The 22,026-nt window shown below is 33.3% G+C and overlaps 1 protein-coding gene across 1 annotated transcript; it reads left to right on the plus strand.

Moving 5' to 3' along the window:
• Positions 1-1,637: 1,637 nt before the first annotated feature.
• LOC138334618 (glutamine-dependent NAD(+) synthetase-like) lies at positions 1,638-21,777 on the plus strand. Its single transcript, XM_069283262.1, has 19 exons — positions 1,638-1,812; positions 4,093-4,153; positions 5,265-5,381; positions 6,733-6,786; positions 7,056-7,197; positions 11,109-11,197; positions 11,501-11,618; positions 11,991-12,122; positions 12,397-12,471; positions 12,938-13,059; positions 13,773-13,924; positions 15,015-15,183; positions 15,512-15,647; positions 16,107-16,213; positions 16,495-16,626; positions 17,389-17,458; positions 17,641-17,769; positions 18,286-18,462; positions 18,904-21,777. Exons 1-19 carry the CDS (start codon positions 1,728-1,730, stop codon positions 19,513-19,515), a joined length of 2,679 nt encoding a protein of 892 aa, XP_069139363.1. The 5' UTR covers positions 1,638-1,727; the 3' UTR covers positions 19,516-21,777.
• Positions 21,778-22,026: the final 249 nt, after the last annotated feature.

Consider the following 22,026-nt stretch of genomic DNA (forward strand, 5'->3'; position numbering starts at 1 on the left):
TGTGTTCAATTGTGATCTCAACCAGTTCTATTAAAAAATCAGAGCGAATTAGAAACATCACCCATAACTTTGTTATAAAATCTTTATTAATATTAAGTGTAGTCACACCATTTCTTTTATCGTCTGAATCAAGAACCTGAGCTTCCACTACAGTCGCTGGCTGGAGATTTTTAATCAAAGATTTCATAAAGAAATAAAGTTTCAAAACAAATAGTAAAGAGGAGTGGAATTATATATTTAGAAATTATTTGTTGTGTAACTGAGTTTGAAATATTTAGTTTCTTGAGGGTTTCTTACATGTAACGTCATTTAATTTATGTTCTAATACTGTAATACAGCTATAAATAAGGTGATGTCAATGATGATTCAAAATATTCTGGTTGTACGGAAATTTTGGGTTGGTTCATCATAAATGTATAATACTTTGTCATGTTTTGTATGTTGATGAAATTGATGTACCAGGTAATTCAGTCTTAAGTTCATACTATAGCTAGTTGAAATGAGCTATTGAGGGAGACTGTCCAGAATAATCAAAGCGAGACAACTCTTATACATTTGATGGTGGGTTTAATACTTATTTTTAATAACCAAAGCGAGATGATGCTTTTACCCACTACATTTGTATAATACTGCTAGACAGGAGAATCTCAACCCGAGAGGCTTTGCCGAGTGTTTGACAGCTTTATAATAACCAAAGCGAGATAACTCCTAAAAATGCTTTTACCCACTACATTTGTATAATACCGCTAGACAGGAGAATGTCAACCCGAGAGGCTTTGCCGAGTGTTTGACAGCTTATTAAGGGACAATTCAGTCTAAGAGAACATTATATATTGAAAAAATCACAGTTCTAATGGAAATTAGATCAGTCGGTTTTACTGTGATATGCCTGAAAAGCCCATGGTTGTGACATGTGTGTAGATGTTCAAACTCACTCGCTGTCCGCCATTACACTTTGTGGTCGAACTTCTTGTATGCCGAACCCTGTCCCTTGCTCGTAGAGTAATGCAATTTTTGTCTAGAACTGCTCAAATCGGTTTGACAGAAGTGTTTTTATCTTATCAGGTGAATTGTCTTGCCTAAAAACCATTTTATTACTTTCTCAGTGGTTATGTAGTTTATTTGTTTAACGTGCGAGACTTTGGCTCGGGTATTGGTACAGCGTCCATATTGTACCTGTTTAATCGTATTGATCAACGATTTGATATTTCAACGATATTAATTAAAATACTTAACAATGTCGTGGAATTTGTCAATGTTTTACGTTATATGTTTCATAAGAAGTGTAGAACAATACATTTATGCCATATTTTGCTTCTTGGTTATGTAAAAGAATTAGCCTGAGTGAATTGTCTCTTTGACAGCTTATTAAGAATCTTATCCCGAGGGTTGAGATCTCCTGTCTCGCCCCAAAGAGGATGAATGATTTTTTTCTCTTACCCCGTGCACCATTTTGTGTCTCTAATAAACGTTTCACTTGGGCATTTTTTTTAATTTGACAGCCCTATGATGAGTTTAGACAGATAATAAACGTGCCTATTGTTAAGATAAATCGCGAAATGTCCCGAAAGAACATGGAACTGAACTAAAAGTCCAAGGCGTACAAAATAAGCCGAACTCTTCTGTAAAGGAGGAGCAAAAAGCTTGCTATCGATTTCCTAGCAGAAGGTTGTTTCTCGGTTGCTGAGTTAGCTAAACAGTCGTGTTTTTGTGCACATACGGATAGTATGGGGCGAACGGCAACGCTTGCAACATGTACTCTAAATCAATGGGCAATGGACTTTGAGGGCAATATGTCAAGAATTTTGGAAAGTAAGAAGTGAATGCGATTTTATGATTCGTAATTCATTGTTGGCTAGTTTTTTTTCTACTTTCTGTTTCTGAAAGTCAAAGTGATCGGTTATGATTTTTATGAAATATGAATGTCACTGTACTCTGGTGAGTAATAATATAAGTGTTGCATATATATCTGTCACTGATATATATCAATCGACAAGTACACAATCAATCGACAAGTACACAGTCAAGCTGTTGGCAGCAGCATGTGATGTTTTGTTGTAAACCTCGTGCAATGCCACACAATATTGTTAATAATTACATATGAAATGATTATCAGTGATTATTAACATATGATGTTAATAATCACTGATAATGAAAGTACAGTAGACTCACCAAAAACTGTGGCGAGTACGGATATATGTAAACCTACATGTCATATACAGCCAGTGTCAACACAAAATATTTGTCAACAATATGTATGTACTTCTATCGGACGCACAGAGACACCTGAGGTATCCCGAATACCTGGGGCATTCTGATAATTGAGACACCTCGACCGAACCTTGTTTTACTACACTCTTCCCTATTCTTTTTATTTTCATTCAAAGCCAAGTATGAGCTCCCAAAAGTTATTGCCTCTCTGATGTTGTATCCAAGAGTATTTGAGTATGACCACTGACCTTGTGACTACATGTATCTACAAACACTAAAAGCATGTCTCAGCATAAAGCTTATGACATGAGACAAAATGAAGAAGTATAGCTTCAGCTCACCACTTTATATAGGGATTGAATTTCGTTTTTATGTTAACCAGGCTTGTATGGAGCAATTCCTCTAAGAATATATTCTATTGGGCGCGTTAGCGCCTAACGCGCCCCATATTGAATATATTCTTAGAGGAATTGCTCCATACAAGCATGGTTAACATAAAAAAGAAATCCAATTCCTATATCTACTCTCACACGACTTTTCATTTATATTTTACGCAATAAAATCGTCATTTGAAAGTGACGTAATTATTTAAGAAAAGTCGGTCAAAAGTGGGAGGAGCTTACTCAATTGAACAGCGAATGATGACGCTTCACGTAAGGGAGAATTATTCATCCGCGTCGACAAAAAAGTTCAATATTTTAGTGTCAAATAAACATGTCAAACAAAGTTAATTTCAGAGATAATTTTATTTAATCAGATTAGAACTTTAAATAGTTATTCAATTTTGCTAAAAGTTCATATATACTAGCGTAATAACATAAAGTATTTGTTCTCGGCCACATGTGTGAACTCGGTGACCGTTATTGTGCAGCGAGGCGAGGCAGACGCACGCTTACACACTGGAGTTTTCTGAAGTTGTCAAAACACCAGTGTTCAAGTAGCTAAATTTGTTTGAGATTGTCGTCTGACTTGACAATTACATCCTTCGGAGCCATGTGATTATATAATCTACGCTTAGATCCATCGCCATCTATAGATGGAACAACTTCACTTGTGTTCGATGGATACAATGTGTTTGTGGTCGCATAACTGTCAACACGTGGATTACTAGCGGTGAATGTTTTATAATACACATGATTAAATTCTCAAAGAACAAAGACAAGAGAATATGTTTATAACTGATCTAGCTCTGTCAGAGGGTCTCACGCCCGTCAACCCCAAAGACTCGATCGTAGGACACAGACACAGAGATAATGTTTACATCTGACATCCATCATTTTTAACAAAAATGAAAGCACTGCACATTGCCCTGGTCGGGATATTTTTTCCCGTTTCTTTATACAATTGTTAATTTTAAATATATTTGTATCATATATAAATATAAAACATATATATATTGTTTACATTTTTCCAAAATTCTATAAAAACAACAATATACACATGTTGCGTCAAAATGTAAACAAAAAAAGTAGCCCCTGTACGTTGCATAGAACATTTTCATACGCAAGTTCAAAGTTCAATGTTACCATATGCAGTTATGGTAAACAAAATCGGCTAGTACTTACGTATAGTGATCAAGCCTAGCAAGTGTAAATATAGCTGCATAATGCATATGATACATTGTAGATTGCATGCTCCAAGACTTTTGATTACCTGCTATCATTCTGGTGTGCTTTCTATAATACCATTATCCATGAAGATGACATGGTGTATATCATCTGTGGCTTTAACACTAGAGATATTGCTTCAATTAAATAATACTGAACATGAGCATTTTCTCTAATAGTGCCTTTCCCTTTTGCCCATATGTAGTGTTTATGTAAGTTATAGAAGTACATGTACCAACCTTTGAGATAAAGTATTTTATTCTTAACCATGCAGGTATACAGAAAGCGAAAGAACTTGGAGCTAAATACAGACTGGGCCCGGAGTTAGAAATTTGGTAAGAATGAAGAAATTCACGTTTTCTTCACTTAAGTAAATATATACATGTAGTAATAATCCTAAATTCTTTTTAAAATATTTCTAATGTGAGCATTTTCACATAAGCACATTTCTTGTTACTTTACACTGGACAGCTTAAACAACAGAGAAAAAAAAATGTGTAACTGTTAATTAAATGGAAAAGTTTTGAGAAAATTAATGATGCTCCACCGCTGACAATTGGTATTTTTTTCACTATCAAAACAGGCACAGACGATTTAGTATTTTTCTTAAGTTACAAAATTAACTTACTTTACACTATTACCACAATTGAAAAGTTTGAGCTTCTGATTGAAAGTAAAGTTGAAAATATGAACAATAATTAATTGCATCCCGAAAAAATTCAGACGCACTATATCCTATATGGAATGAAGTACTGATTGTGCATGCACCAAAGCCAAAATAAAAAAATATCTATTATTTTTTGTGTTATTTAGACATATATACACACGATGGAACACCAAAAATTGTTCAATAATAATGAATAGCATTTATGCTCTGTCGGAGGTGGAGCATCTTTAAAGGAAATTTTATGTTGGTTTTTACTTATGGTGACAATTGCATTGAATGCAATTCAGGGGAATGTGACATTGCAGCTACATGTATGTATACCCTGATAAAGGTTTTAGTCCTAGTCAGCTACAATAGGTATAATTTTGTATATTTTTTTACACAGTTTATCAATATATGTTATTGAAGGTGAAGCAGTGCGAGACAGTTAGAGTCAATCATCATTGTGAGACGTAAATTTGTGACTAACTGTGCAACTACATATATATTTTGATGATAATCATGTGTTAAGTATGTGTGCATGCAAAATCATTTTTATAAAGTCAAACCTGCTCTAACGACCTGTACCGTGTATATTATAACCACCGGCCTGTCTGCAAGTTGAGGGAGTTTAAAAACTGGTAGTTATAGACAGGTTTGACTGTATTTGTTATTTGTGATGATTTTGGAATCTTGGTTGTTTTCATTACCACACACTAAATACTTTGAGGTGTTGTATGTTACAGAGGCATGATTAATCAAATGCAATCAGATTAATTTAGTCTTTCTATTTTTAACAGTGGATATGGATGTGGAGATCATTTCCTGGAGAGTGATACATTCCTTCACAGCTGGCAAGTGTTGGCTAACCTGCTGACATCGCCAGAGGCACAAGACATTCTCTGTGATGTGGGCATGTAAGTGCAAAGTCCATTACAATCACTAAGTAGTCAGACCAAGTATCTGTATGCCCCTCTCACGAAATATGGTAAGGATAGGTTGGCATAGTGGTATCCATGCCCATCCCGTCCCTGGGTTGGCGTAAAGTGTTATCCAATGTCTATCTTCTCATATTCTGTCTTTATTTTTGTCCGTGCAATCTATGGTATGTGTGTTTCATCCAAAGAATGAATTAATCAAGACATTAATATTCTTTGAAAGGTGAGGTAATAATGAAGTACAGGTGGATCTGATTTGTCTTTTACATTAGCAAAAAAAACATAAACTTAATGAAAATATTTATACCAAAGGAAAACTGTTTTGAATAACACATAAAAATAATTTCAATAATAAGTCTTTTAATAGATTTTCTTATTTGGTTTTGGTTGGCAAGATTGATAAGAAATTACCTAGTAGTACACCATTTTGTCTCTTTCATCGTTATATTGATATTTTCTTGGCCTGTTGATTCAGCACGCATTGTAAATTTTCACCTGGCAACTTTATTACATTTTTGATAAATCCTGACCAAAATAGACTTTCATTATAGATCGATATGTTTTAATTTGGCAAAGTTCCAATTGAAATAAAAACAGATGTTACTTTAGGTCAATACATTTTAAGTCAATAGCTCACCAGTAGAGTATATTCATTATTTATTTATTCATGTAAGAAAAGTTTATTGTGAAAAGCAACAGATTTGTTCCCTTAACATGACAATGTTATTGAAATTACTATGAATATGATTTGTCCAAAAAAAAAGAGTGTACTGTAATTGTCATGACAAACATATTTTTTTTAGTATGCTTGTTGGCAAATTTACCTATTGTAGCACTATGTCCTATATGGAATGAAGTACTGATTGTGCATGCACCACTAGCAAAATGAATTATTTTACACTATCTTTTGTGTGTAGTAGACATACTTATACACGATTAAACACCAATTAGTGTTCAAATGATGAGTATGATCATTTATCCTCTGTTGGTGGTGGAGCATCTTTACTTTGCATGCTGGACAACACACTTCAAATTTCTGGGAATGGACAACACACTTCAAATTTCTGGGAATAACCTTGAATTGCTTGGTAAAATGTATCAGAAACTGTCAATTTCACCTGAAAAGTTCCTAGCTGGTACAGAATGTCTTTTAAGATTGTTTGTCAAAGTAAAGCTGAACATTTGTAGCCCATTTTGTGGTTTGTATTTATTAATTTTTTGCTCTATTATGTTGTAGTCAGCTGAGTATTAAGACATTGGTCCTCTTGTTTCATTCAAGTAAACCACATTTTTTAATTGATCATTAAGATATTGTTTTGTTTAATTTCAGGCCAGTCATGCATAAAAATGTTGCCTACAACTGCAGAGTAACCTTCGTCAACAAGTAAGTACACAAATATAATTAATAATTTAATAAGCATTTTATTAGAGGTGTCAGTTTGGATAATGCTATAAAGATTGTCCATATATTTCTATATTGCTACAAAATTGTACTGAAACTTTGGATCACACATATGTGAACTTTAAACTTGCAAGTTCATAATAAGAAATATTGTCTGTGTAAGATTATTAAAACACCCACATGAAATACAAAGTATAGTTGATTCAATATAGATATTTAAGTCACCACATTTGCATAACTTTTTCCTGTAGAAAAATTCTTCTGATTCGACCAAAGATAGCAATGTGTAATGATGGTAATTACCGTGAGACACGTTGGTTTACGGGGTGGACCAAACGCAAGATGACGGAGGACTACTTTCTGCCGAGAATGATACAGGACATCACAGGACAGGTGTGTGTAACTAATAAGAAATTAATATCTACACCTGACCTCCCAAGACAGATATGTTAATTTAAAAAAGTCTTACCTTGACATGCAGTAGCTTGATCTTGACATTTAATTGTCAATCAAAAGCCTTAAAGTTATAAGTTTCATACTCATGAAGAATCAAGGTGAGCTTTTAATATGTTATTCACTACCAAAAATTACCTTCATTTTGAGAATTAAAGTACTTTAAGGTGGTTCGATACAGTTAGGCCTAAAAATTTCCCCTCGTTTAATTTTCTTTAAAATTTGCTCATTGAAAGATTGGTTGATAAACTGTTTATTAAGGCTTTTATTTGAAATTTGACAGTGCGGTTTTGGAAATATTGTACTCTCAATAACCCTACTTTACCGTCTGTTTTTCTCAAAATACAATTTTACACACATATTTTCAAAGCTTGATAATTGACTGAAATATTACAAACAACAACGTTTTTTATCTTTAATATGTAAGTTTATATAGCTATCAATGACCTCAATGTCGTTTCCACTCTTAAAAATACAATAATTGTGAATTTTTCATGCGAATGCGTGTAAATGAGGCCTAAAAAGGGCCAATTTTTGCATTTGAATTTCAACTTAAATACTTAATTTCAAAAAATCGTGTCGTTTAATTTTCTTTATTTTTTGTCCACATAATAAAACAGTTGTTTGGGTTATGATGAAAGAATATAAAAAAAACTGACCGCAGAATTTTTTAGTAATTAGCCTTTATATACCCCAACCCCCTAAAAAATGACTTTTTTCACAATTATATTATTAGACCGAAATCGAGCGGTAATATTTTTATAAAGAACATCTTATATATTGAATATTATAAAGTGTAATAGTCTGATAATATGAATTGTTATACCTGTTAATTTTATGTCACGATGCCACCGATTTGATGCTATACAAAGCTAAGAAATGGCAAAAATAAGCCATATTTTTGCCTGGATATAATATCTGAAAAATGAGTATGTAAAATTCCGTGTAAAAATTCTACTTCAGTTACCCTTTAGACAACCCATGATTTTATATTGTTTTAGCGGAAAAATATTTTATCAAAATCTATCTTTCCATCGTCAAGATATGTTAGCTTCAATAGTTGTTTGAGGCAGATATTCAAGCATAAATTTGAATTTGGCGCCAAACTTGTAACGATGAAAAGCGTCTACGTGACAATTAACGATCGAAGTTGATAACTTCCCGATAACTTCAACTTGATCGCAACATGTACAATGTCGATAAAATCCATGTCATCATACACAACTGTATGTCTTTGTATGTTTTTGAGGAGATATCTGCATATCTAATACATGTAGATATATATTTATTATCCGAAGTAAACTAAAACAGATTTTTGGATCCTCAATATAACCTGTACGGCAAGTATACCCCTAAGAAAAAAATCTCTTATTCTGAATCCTCGATCTACGTTCAGCTGATTACTGTAGACAGGAAAAAATTCAGTCTATGCCTACATGTAAATGTTTAGTTTCTATATCAAAGATATAATATTGATGTTGACACTAGCTTACATATGCTTTTTGGTAAGATAGTATTTGATCAACTGAATCAGAGTACTTCCGTGTATTTTCTCAAAACGGGAAATGCATGCATCATCTAATTACAGTAGTTAGGCCTATGTCTTATCGTACATGTATACAGTAAATAAAATCTTGTTTCCCAAACATGTTAGTGCTTATTGAGGATCATATTAGCTAAACATGATACATGTAGACATCTACATACGCAATATTCATGAAATACACTAGTTTGTACATGTACGAAAAGTAGGGGTGGGGCGATGGAGAGATGAAAATATTTCTGTGTAGTTTTATACTAGAGTATTACTAGGCAAAATTGGAATATCTTGACTTAATTATGGATCTCCCTTAAAACACATGTATATTAAGTGTCAGATATTCACAGTTTAACGGAGTTGAACAGAAAATGTTTTAATCACTTGATTGTTATGAAATCTCATTTTATTCAGTAGGCCTACAAGATCGAGACCGTATCGGCATATATCAGTCCGTTTGTATGAGTTATGTAATGTGCTTCTCAAAAGATACATGTAGCTTCATGTTATATTAGCCTAGCCAAATTCAAAGATCTGACGACATTATGTTTTTCTAGTTTATCGAAACTAGGTCCTACACCTACCGTACAAACTTTGATTTTCACCTGGGCCGTTTTCGATTATACGGTTTGACTGGTTGGACCCAAGTGTTCGTTTATTAATTAAAGACGGACCTGGGGCTTTTACATTGTTTTCAGACGAGCCTAAGCAAAGCCCTCACAGGCCTGTATCAAAAACTGCAAGTCCGTCAAAATTTATACTTGAAATAATGACTTTAACCAATGGTGGAACCGGTTGTTCGGAATAAACGAAAACGACCCTGGTATCAAGCTTTGGGCAAACCAAACTAAGTACAATATCGACAAATACTCAGTTTATCGACTATACTATCCTGATTTTAACGTTGAAAGGTAAGGTATCGTTAGACGGATAACATATATATCGCTATTCTTCATAATCTTAGTCACAAAAGAGTTTTCATGTGCAGTTCCGAATGCACTCATTGACCCGAGGAGGTCCGAACGAACAGCGCATTCAACCACTGTTCGGAACGTCCTTAAATGGATAGGTTTTAATTTTACAAGCACAAATAAGAGCTGAAAATGATTTTTGGCAGTACTGTTAAAAATTAATATATTTTCATCTATAGTGAAGTGGATGAGTATACATACGGTCAGACCATGAAGCCATAAATTGTGTCATCAATTTCATTTCACATTTCACAGTGTTCTTAGTAATTGTACAGTGATTTCTGCATGTATGTTTCCATTTCAACATACATAAGGCATAAAAAACAACAATTGTACAGTACATAATTTCTGTGTTGTAACTACATGTATTTTTAAAAGTTTTAAGGTATCTGAAGCCATTTGAATGATTTTCTGACCTTAAATTGTACAACCTTATGGTTTTCAATAGATTAATGAAGAAAAAATAGTTACGGCCTATATACATTTTGTAACTTTAAGTGTGCCTTTTCCTGATTGTATGATATATTAGTTGATATGCATACTGTTAAATTTTACTTTTAATAAATAATATTAGTAGAAATATACATACTGCTAAATTTTATTTTCATTGTATAATATTAGTTGATATAAATACTGTTAAATTTTGCTTTTATTGTGTAATATTAGTTGATATACATACTGTTAAATTTTACTCTTATTTATAATATTAGCTGATATACATACTGCTAAATTTTACTTTTAATAAATAACATTAGTAAAAATATACATACTACTAAATTTTATTTTCATTGTATTGATATACATACTGTTAAATTTTGCTTTTATTGTATAATATTAGTTGATATACATACTGTTAAATTTTGCTTTTATTGTATAATATTAGTTGATATACATACTGTTAAATTTTACTCTTATTTATAATATTAGTTGATATACATACTGTTAAATTTTACTTTCATTGTATAATATTAGTTGATATACATACTGTTAAATTTTACTTTCATTGTATAATATTAGTTGATATACATACTGTTAAATTTTACTTTTATAGTATGATATTAATTGATATACATACTGTTAAATTTTTGATTTTATTGTATAATATTAGTTGGTACACATGCTGTTAAATTTTACTTTTATTGTATAACATTACCGGTAGTTGATATACATACTGTTAAATTTTACCTTCATTGTATAATATTATTTGATATACATACTGTTAAATTTTATTTTTGGGACAGAAAACCGTACCAATCGGTGATACATACTGTTAAATTTTACTTTTGGGACAGAAAACCGTACCAATCGGTGATACATACTGTTAAATTTAACTTTTGGAACAGAAAACCGTACCAATCGGTGATGCTGTGATATCTACCTTGGATACCTGTATAGGAAGTGAGATATGTGAGGAGTTGTGGACATCACACAGGTCAGTGTTTATGTATCTTGGCAGTATTCACGTTTCAGTGAGACAGCACTGTAATATTAACCTCAATTTTACTGAAAACAACAAGCATGATCATTCTTGAATTGAATGCAAATATATGAGCTAGTTATTGGAAAGTTTTGCTTGATAATTTACAGCTTGTTTGTGTGAGAATTTCATTCTTTGACTAAATTCAAACACTATCATATTAGATAGATATACTGTTTTTATAAAATCAGAAAGTTTTGTCTGTAATTGTCACTTTAGATGTATATTATGTGTGTATAACTTCCACTTTTGTTGCAGTCAGCACATTGATATGAGCCTAGATGGGGTGGAGATCATCACCAACTCTAGTGGAAGTCACCATGAGCTGAGGAAAGCCTATGTTAGGGTGGACCTCATCAAAACAGCCACAATGAAGGTATGGCAACCTTCAAGCAATGCCTGTTATTTACCCACCATTATTAAACGCTATTTCATTTTGCCCTCCTTTCTAGTTTTAATCATATAATGTTCAGCTTCTTAATGATTTTCCATTTTTTTTATAATCACGGGAGTATCTTTAAAACATAACTATTGTAATTTGTGCAAACATCCAAATTCTCAAAATAGTGGGTATATTTAGATCTCTTTGCAATGTGAGGTGTTGATAGCTGTATCCAAGATTTTGATATTAGACTTCCCATAACTGATGGTTTCACTCATGATAATAATTATGTAACGTTGTCATTCTGTCTGCTAACAATACTTTTGACAAATATATCTATATCTGTGTAAATTTGTATGTTTACAGTGTGGGGGTATTTATATGTTTGCTAACTTTATTGGATGTGATGGTGAACGTACCTACTATGATGGTGGCTCAGCAATCGCCATCAATGGTGAAATGGTTTGCCAGGGACCTCAGTTCTCGGTGCAGGAAGTGGTTAGTGCATTAAATCTATTATGGGTAGAATTAAAACCTGTTTTTAATGAGGCACAATGTTCTGTGCCAATATATGCCTTTGTGTGCATTTTAATCTATACATTGTACATGTCATTGATTCAAAAGTGAATAATTTTAGAAACCTGAAATTTTAGAAATAACAAAATGAATCATTTGAGATACCCGAAATTTCAGAATCATGCAATAGAGGGAAACTTGATTGCCCGGAGTTCAACTGTTGAAAAAATAACTGATATTTTATTCTGCCCCTTAGATTGTTAACACTGCCACAGTAGACCTAGAGGATGTCCGTGGCTACAGAAACTCTCTTAGAAGTCATTCGTGGAGGGTAAGTGGTAGATGTTTATCTTTGTAATATATATTTCAATTAATATGATAAATACAATTGATTCAGAAGTGTAATATATTGATGTGTATGAGTAGTGAAACAATGGGACACTGATTCTTCCCTGTGTATTAGTTTCTCAGCTGAACCACATGTAAACACATGATTAAGTAATAGCACTCTGTTAATGGCAGAAATTCTGTCAGTATAAATTCTACAGTTATATACTGTTACAGTAATAAAGATCATATGATCAGATGAATAGATCAGTCGTCTGAAAGAATCGGAGACTTCATTGTATTTTAAAGTTTTTCACATGCTTAATTCACCCTAAGATTTGAATTAATTGCCTTTGTTTTATAGTGTCACCAAATTCATCACACTCTTAGAGTCCATTATGACTTTCTGTTGAAGGTGTCACAGCTTTCTTTGTTTCCTAGAGACCATTGTGATTTTATTTCTGTTTTAGGCATCACATAGTTCACCATTTCCAAGAATCCATTGTGATTTCGCTGTGACCAATAATGATTACTTCCGACACACCACCAATGTCCTAGAGTGGCAGTATCATACAGCAGAGGAGGAGATTAGGTAAGAGTAAACAACATTCTCAGTTTGTCTTAATTGTCTTGAAATCAGAAGATGAGGGGGGTGTTATCATACAGTGTTACCTATTATATATACTGTCAGAGGGACGGAATGAAATAATGTCTGCCTTATAATAGTGGGAACAATTTATTTATGAATGGATTATGCGGTAATGACCAACGGTAAAGTTTGGTAATTCCCCCCAATACCCCCTTGACCTTGAACACACCACATTGTTAAAAATGTGGACACCAACAATTTTCAGAAAGAGTATGACCTACTGATTATTTAGATATATTGTGTCAAGTTCATCAAGAAAAGTCTACAGAACCCTAAAAATCCTACATAAGTCACCAGTCTTGACCAGACCACAACATGAAATGGGTGCTTATTTACTGTAGTGATAAATAATACATCCAGCACATCCCATTATGTCCTGTTCAATCCAGATATCATAAGGAGGTGGGGAAATTCATGTGTAACAGACATTTCTAGCTAAAATAGTCCATGATGAGTAGAATTATAGAATTTAAATTGTTACATTGTCTGAAATCATTTCAATTTACTTCTATATTTATACTATTAGAATGAACGCTATTATAGATTGTATTATGCCTAACCTAAACAAGAAACATAGCAAAATCTTTCAATATTAAGCTTACATGTATAAGCATACAAACAGACAAATGAGCTATAATGTAATTGTTTTATAACAGTGACGGGCCTGCCTGTTGGTTGTGGGACTATCTGAGAAGGAGTGGCCAGGGTGGATTCTTTCTGCCACTCAGTGGTGGCATCGACAGTTCCAGTACAGCCTGTATTGTGGCATCCATGTGCCACAAGGTCTGTGATGCTGTTAAGAATGGAGGTAAATAAACTAATAAGAAGTGTTTGTACTTTCAAATTGATATGAAGAATTTTTATAACCAAAAATTAACGGCTCAGAAAGTTATTTTATGGCATGTTGATATCTAATGGAAGAGATATTAAGAATGGGTTTAATAATGGGTTTACAAGCTTCTTCATTAAAAAGATCAATTTTATTATTTAACAGGCTGATTATGACAATTTCAAAACAAAGGTAAGCATCAAGTAAATGATTTTTTCAAATCACTTTTTGTCCGTGGTCCGTCCGTCCCTCCGTCCGCCCATTTGTCTGTCTGTTAACATGTCGATCTTGTTATCACTATTTCTCAGAAAGTACTGAAGGGATCTGTCTCAAATTTCATATGTAGATTCTCCTAGGGCCTTAGTTGTTCAGCAGCCATCTTGATTTTGATGTTAAATGCATTATGGGTTCTCCAATAAGTCAACAAGATGGCAGTCCAGGGGCAGCCATCTTGGATTTTGATATGGAGAGATCTTCTCAATTCAAAGGTTCCCTTTGTTAGCGCTATTTCTCAGAGAAAAGTTTGTTAGCGCTATTTCTCAGAAAGTACTGAAGGGTTCTGTCTCGAATTTCAGTGAACAAGATGGCCAATATGCCAGCATCGCTATTTCTCAGAAAGTAGTACTGAAGCAATCTGTCTCAAATTGTATAGGTGGGTTGCTGTAGGGCCCTAGTTGTGCATATTACATTTTGGGACTGATCGGTCAACAAGATGGCCAACAGGCCCCATCTTGGATTTTGATAAAAGTTTGTTACTGCTATTTCTCAGAAAGTACTGAAGTGTTCTGTCTCAAACTTTATATGTAGGTTCCCCTAGTTGTGAATATTGCATTTTTGGACCGCTCGGTAAACAATATGGCTGACAGGATTTTGATTTTGATAATTGAAGTTTGTTACCGCAATATATTTCAGAAAGTACTGAAAGGATATTTCTCAAATTTTCATATGTAATAATATGTAGTAAAAGATCCCTCTTTCCATTGTCAAAAGTAGACATTCTTTGGTGGACGCCAAGATCCCTCTGGGATCTCTTGTTTAAAAGACAGTAAATTTTTTTGTTTATGTGTAGATACCAAAGTACTGTCTGACATTCGACGTATCATTGGAGACCGAAATTATGTTCCTCAAGACCCACGAGAGCTGGCTAACAAGGTGTTTACTACCTGTTATATGGGGTCAGAAAACAGTTCCCAGGAGACCAGGGATCGGGCAGCAGGCCTTGCTCAACAGGTTGGCAGGTAAATACCTTCAAAGAAGTACATTTTGACAGGTTAAACATGGTCAGGATCCCAGCTACTTATATAAGTAGGTCATACATGTATTGCCACTTTGTCAAGGAAATTGAGGCCTGTGGTATTATAACTAGGTCAGTAGGAGTTTATCTTGATAGGTCAATGGTGATAATAGTGTAAAGTAAGTAACTTTTATACATGAAGAAAAATACTTACATGACTGTTCCTGGTTTTTTTGATAGAGAAAAATATCATTTGTCAGGCGAGGAGCATCTTTATTATTTAAAGTTACATTATTTTTTTGTTAAAAGTATAATCCTTTGATATGTTTCAGCTTCCATTTGACAATCAGTATAGATGTTGCTGTGGCTGCCCTTCTCAGCATCTTCACCGCCACACTAAAACTAGTACCCAGGTTCAAGGCCATGGGAGGAAGTCCTAGAGAAAACCTGGCTTTACAAAATGTCCAGGTTCATATATGATATAGCTTAAACTAAATAAATATTTACATTAAAAAGATTAAAGCATCAAATTTCATTGCAACTATTTTAATGTGTTACTCAAAAATAGAATGTTTTCAAACTTGTGTATACAGAAGATATTGTCCAGCAAAAGGATTGGTGTTTAAATCTAAAAGAGACTTAATCACAAGGAATATAATTAATGCAAATCATGAAATGGTGGACAAAAGTACAAATTGACATTTGATGCATTTTGAAAAGGTACTGGTATATACAACATAAAATTGAAAACAATGCTGTATTGATTTTTAATTTGATATTGATGTATAGAGGGGATATGTTTTAATATAAAGCTTTTTATTGTTTAAGGTTGGGATCTCATTGATGATTGAGAAAAAATATTGAAAAAAATATTGATTAGTTTAAAACATTTATCTTTGAACTAAATAAATAACTTTTTGTCTGTAGGCTCGAGTTAGAATGGTTCTAGCCTATTTATTTGCCCAACTTGTTCTGTGGGCGAGAGGGAGATCGGGAGGACTCCTAGTTCTTGGTTCGGCTAATGTGGATGAGTGGTAAGTCCACCTGCTATTTTAAATCGTATGTCTTATATATATTAACTAAATAGGAGATTTGTCATATGATTATATTGAGGGGAATATCCTCATAGGGACCTTTATGTGGAGTTAATGGGCATTTAATTTATATGGTCAATTGTCTGCAGAGTAAAATTATTAAAAATAAAGATGGAATTTTATAAGAAACCAATTATAAACAAATATCAACAGAAATTATATATTTTCTTTTAAAGTTCTTCCAGAATCTACTTTTAAGATGTTTTTGTTTTGTATGGAAGTCTAAGAGGATATATGACCAAGTATGACTGCTCCAGTGCTGATATCAATCCTATAGGTGGCATCAGTAAAACAGACCTCAGGAGCTTCATACAGTACTGTATCACCAAGTTTGGCTTCACCACCCTGGAAAAGTAAGGTCAAAATTACACGTACATAGCTAAGTTATATTTTAGGACCAATGTACTTGTGAATTGAGTTAAATCTACATGCAATTCCATAAGGTCCGCAGTGGCCGAGTGGTTAAGATGTCTTCACATATTATCACAAAGCCCTCCACCTCTGGGTTGCAAGTTCAAATCCCATGTGGGGCAGTTGCCAGTTACTGACCGCTGGTCAGTGGTTTTTCTCCTGGCACTCCGGCTTTCCTCAACCAACAAACCTGGAATGTCTTTAAATGACTGTTGCTGTTAATAGGACGTTAAACTAATAAGACCAAACCAAACACACAGATCCACCACAATGGAAAAGTAAGGTCACAAACTACACGGTCATACATTGTAGGTCCAATTACTGTTGAGTTAAGTTAATAAACTACACACAATACCACCACACTGGGAAAGGACTTCAAAACATCACCGATGTCCACTAAAACAGAAAAGAAATGTTCAATCTACACATCAAATTTTAAACAACACATCAGTCCCTTACACTGGAAACAATGTAGACTCCCCTTGGTCATTAGTTATAATTCCCTGCGAAATGCATTTCAGAGTATATTGAATTGGGCTTAATCATTTCTTATTTTATCTTTTCCTTAGATGCCATGTGATCAAAGTGTTATATGAAAGAACCTACAAATTTGATGAGTTTCACTATATTGAACTGTTTGTTATAACTGATAATTACTGATACCTACACCTGGTAGTGAGAAAGATATCTTGATTGTATTACAGGATTTATGACGCCCCGCCTACAGCAGAATTAGAACCTCTGTCAAATGGTCAGCTAGCTCAGACCGATGAAGTAAGTAGAATAATATATAATATAAGACTGCAGTAACAGTTATTCTGAAACTAAATGCAAAATTTTCAAAGTCCTGCAAATACTCAACAAATATCAATTGATGATTTAATAAGTTTAATGTCAAAATTAAAAAAAAAATCATCCTCAGTATTTGAAATGTTGTTGATTGGTCCAAATTTTAGGTAGATATGGGAATGACATATGAGGAGTTGTCCATATATGGGCGTCTGAGGAAACAGAACCAGTGTGGACCATACAGTATGTTTACAAAACTGGTCCATACCTGGGCGGACAGGTGCTCTCCTGAACAGGTAACAATGATACCAATTGTCTTTATACTGTCTGTATTATCATTAGTTTATTTCAGATTACTCATTTACTTTTAATGATTCAGAATGAAATGAATTGGATTCATTTACCCGTATTTGTTTTTTTGCTGTATATTTTTTGTCAAAATTTGTTATGAAACTAAATTTTTTGTGGTACATTATAATTACCCGGTATTCTATTTATTTTTTAGATTAATGAAATTAATACCTTTGTTAAGAGATGATAAGTACTTGTTTTCTGTTATTGATCAGAAGAATAAAACATGCTCAATCCTTGGCAACCTAAAGTCGATATGAAGGTTACAATCATGCTTAAGATATCAGAAATATTCGAGCTAAGAGTGTTTAAAAATGGCATTTTCAGTGGTTCAATTGAGATGTTACAAAGCTATTTCAGATAGTAGAATTTATATAATAAAAAATCTTAAATATAACGAGGTCATGAATTAAGTTTATTTTTATTTTTTTTCGCATTTAGCTATCTGTCTTTTTTATCAGGTTGCCCAGAAAGTAAAACACTTTTTCCGTTGCTACGCCATAAACCGCCACAAGATGACCACCCTGACTCCATCCTACCATGCGGAGTCTTACAGTCCTGACGATAATCGGTTTGACCATCGTCAGTTTCTCTACAACGCCACATGGCCTTGGCAGTTTGGATGTATAGATGAGCAGGTAAGCTCTGGTGCAGCATTACTTAATGTAGTACTATGCATGGTGCCACAAACTATAAACAGCTGTTGATATACTAGTTAAGATTTGTTATGGCCCTCCTCTTTAAGCCTAACCAAAATTGATTCTAATCAAATGAGGAATTTCCGCATCCAGAAATGAATTTTTGATTAGCATTAAAGTGAAGACGGTCACAATAGTCAATTCTATATGAGAATTAGCTACACTAAAAGCAATATCAAATGTCCCATCGTAAGGAATAAAGTTCGTCCAATCTGCCTCATTGTGAAGGCACATTTTGATTGACATAATTTATAATCCAGATGCTTACAGATAAGGATATGATGAACTATTAACTTGAACAAATATGCTGAGTACGTATTAAGTTTCAAGTATTATATATATGATGCTTATTGATAATACTTATATATTAATTGATTGCAGACTCAAAAACTAATGGTTGTGTATGAGGAGAGGAAAGAGCAGCAGACAGACAGACTTCCATCTGACAGTCACAATATAAACAATAGTATCAACAACAGGAAGAGTGACAACAGCAAGGTCACAAAACAGGGCTGGGGGTCAGGGATGTCTCATGTTGGTGTAGAGGTTCCGATGGAAGGTCAAGGGTTAGAATCAAATAAGGTCAAGATTGAAGGTCAATTAGGAACGCTTCAGAGTTCTGAAATACAAAAACAGTCCGCTTGTAATTCTGAGATGGTAGAGGACGCATCAGAGTCTTCTATCATAGGAGAAAAGACTTCGAGAAATCTTGGACAGACAGAACATACTCCAGTTGACTCAAACTTGGAGAAAAAGAAGATGCTTGTAGATATGAATGAAGTATTAGAGAAATGTGGTTCAACCTCAAGTGGTAAGGATAGGATGAGTTTCCTAGAAAGGATGGTATTTAACAGATGTCAATCAAGAGTATCAAAAGAATATGACTCCTCCCTTGAGATTTTGGTTGAGGGTGTAAATGGTTACAAAAGAAAGTGCCACAGTAGGGCACCGCTGGAGGGGAAAAGGTTCAGGCTGATCGATGGGGTTGCTTGATCACAGATGAAAAAGTACTTACCTTGAATTTCACACTGGTGTTGTGATATATCAAACTGGTTTTTAAGAATGCTTCATTTCAAAGATGCTCCACCGCCAACGAATGGTATTTTATTCTCTGTCAAAAACAGGAACAGACGATTTTTTTTTGTTCATCTACAAAAATTACTTACTTTACACCATTACCACCATTGAAAATTTGGACCTCTAATTTTACTTCAAGATGACAATATTGAAAATAATTAATTACATTCCGAAAACAATACGTGGCACTATGTCGTATATAGGGAATGAAGTACCATGATGGGCACAGGCCTTGAAAAGTCCTTGAATTTATGTGTTGGCCTTGAAAGTTCTTAAATAAAGATTTTGGCCTTAAAAAGTCCTTGAAATTATCCAACAGCCTTGAAAAGTCCTTGAAAAAATACATTTGCTCTAAAATGACATTTGATCCAACATTAATAATTCAAGGATTTCTTTGTACGGTGCTTCTACAATATGCGGCACTATTCTTCCTGTACAAAGATTTTGAAAGAACAGTTTCTTGCACGATAGCTGAAAGAAAATATTGGTGCAACAAAGGCCAGAAGGTGCGGCTAGCCTGACTAAGCTGCTCAATTGCTGCACTAAGTTGATGCACACTGATCAATATGCTGCAATATTGCTGCACACTTATAAAAAAAGCTTTCTGTAAGGTTACTTGTTTGCATTGATTATCAGTTGTAGTCTGCTTTTACGAATAAATAAGTGCTTCTTTTCATTTTAACTGTCTAATTGAATGACTATCTTTAAAAACGATTTATAAATATTCTGTAGTTAATCATAAATGCTATTTTTTTCAGAGGAAATAGTAGTTTATCATCAATGCTATTTTTTGTATGACCCAAGTAATTATATTTTTTGGATACAATCAAATGTGTCATGAAATATTGCATAGTTAGATCACGTATAATAGTATAAAAATCTAGTTATTGACATGGAAATTCAGTGGAAATTTATCATAGTAAAATATTAAAATTGCATATGTTGTATACTCCGTATCAAATATGCATTTATTAATATGGTGATTTCTATTATAATTAAGATTGATTTGAATTCAATTAAACTCATACGGACATATTCTCGGTATGATAATTAGCAGGCAAATTTTATTTTTGATTTCTCTAATTTTTGATATTTTACTAGTGCTAGTTTAATGTCAGTTTTGTACTTTCAATAGCCATTGGTTTAGATATGGAGGATTTTGTTTAGCAGATCCATGACATGCATGAATTTGCGATGTCTTTACATTCCAATTAAAGAAGTGTATATATATCAATGTAAAGAAAGTTTGAGGAGTATTTTGATTTTTATACAGATGCATTTTATTTTTTTTCTGTTTTTACATACTGCATTTATTGATTTTTGTTTTGTTTTTGCATTCTCGCTGAACTTCAGTTATTGATATTTTCACTTACATTATATCAAATCTAGGTTTAGTTCAAACAGTAAATAAGGGCAGTTGATATCTCCGGTGCCATTCATTACATGAAGTTCTGAATTTTCCCTTGATTAGTATTTTAACTGAATTTATTAATGTTCTATGTATTTTCATACAGTCACTTAATCCAGTTGACGGAGATGTTGATACTAATCAGATGCCAGACTACAGTACCCAAACTGCAGCTACTTTGTAGTTTTCATTTATTTCTAACATGTCTTGACCATTGATGATGATGTCTAGATATTTCGCTGTTTTAGGTTGTTGTTGTACATACATATATATGTTGATTACAATCAAATTTAATTATAACCAGTAAAAAAGAGGAAACCAATCATTAGATATGATTTATGGCATTAATATTGATTTTCGTTTTTGAAATAGAATTAAAAATCATGATTATAGAATTACCATTTCTATTGATTGCTTTTAAAAGTGAATAACAACACAGCTTTATGTTAAAAAAAATATAATCGGATAATGACACTATAATTTAATGACTATTTAAACAGTTTTCAAAGTGTTTCATAGGCACATATTTGAAGTTAGCACTAAAGTGTGGTTGCACTTATTTCTGATTTTTTAATGCTATCGTTGACATTAAATAACATCATTGTATTAATAATAGATTTTGACTCTATTGATGGTATGCTAAGACCAGCTCATCAGGGTAGGATATATACGTGAAAATAATCAGTGATGGATTTTATTTGGATTTTTAGTGATATTTCTAATGTTGATTTACCGAGTGACATATTACGGAATAAAGATAAAAATGCAAATATTGGTTTCAGTTTTGTTTTTGTTTTTAAAATAGTTTCTTTCTACATCAATATTCAAAGTATCGACATTACGATGGTGATATTATGTTGAATACACTTTCATTGATCCCTTTCTTACCTTATATCATAACACCAGTTTCTGTTGAAAAGTCTGAAATGTAAAGTTTCCTCTGACTGTGAACTGATCATCAATTGCTGCAGTTCAGGAACGTCGTCTGGGAAAAGCGTACAGCATGAACCTCGTTCCTC

This window comes from Argopecten irradians, chromosome 1 (assembly GCF_041381155.1).
Source record: "Argopecten irradians isolate NY chromosome 1, Ai_NY, whole genome shotgun sequence".
NCBI lineage: Eukaryota > Metazoa > Mollusca > Bivalvia > Pectinida > Pectinidae > Argopecten > Argopecten irradians.

Excerpts from the sequence above, each read along its gene's own strand:
- LOC138334618 (XM_069283262.1), top strand. The coding sequence starts at position 1,728 with ATGGGGCGAACGGCAACGCTTGCAACATGTACTCTAAATCAATGGGCA. Across the intron at positions 6,787-7,055 it reads AGAGTAACCTTCGTCAACAA|AAAAATTCTTCTGATTCGAC; the intron begins GTAAGTACACAA and ends TTTTTCCTGTAG. Across the intron at positions 13,925-15,014 it reads TGATGCTGTTAAGAATGGAG|ATACCAAAGTACTGTCTGAC; the intron begins GTAAATAAACTA and ends GTTTATGTGTAG.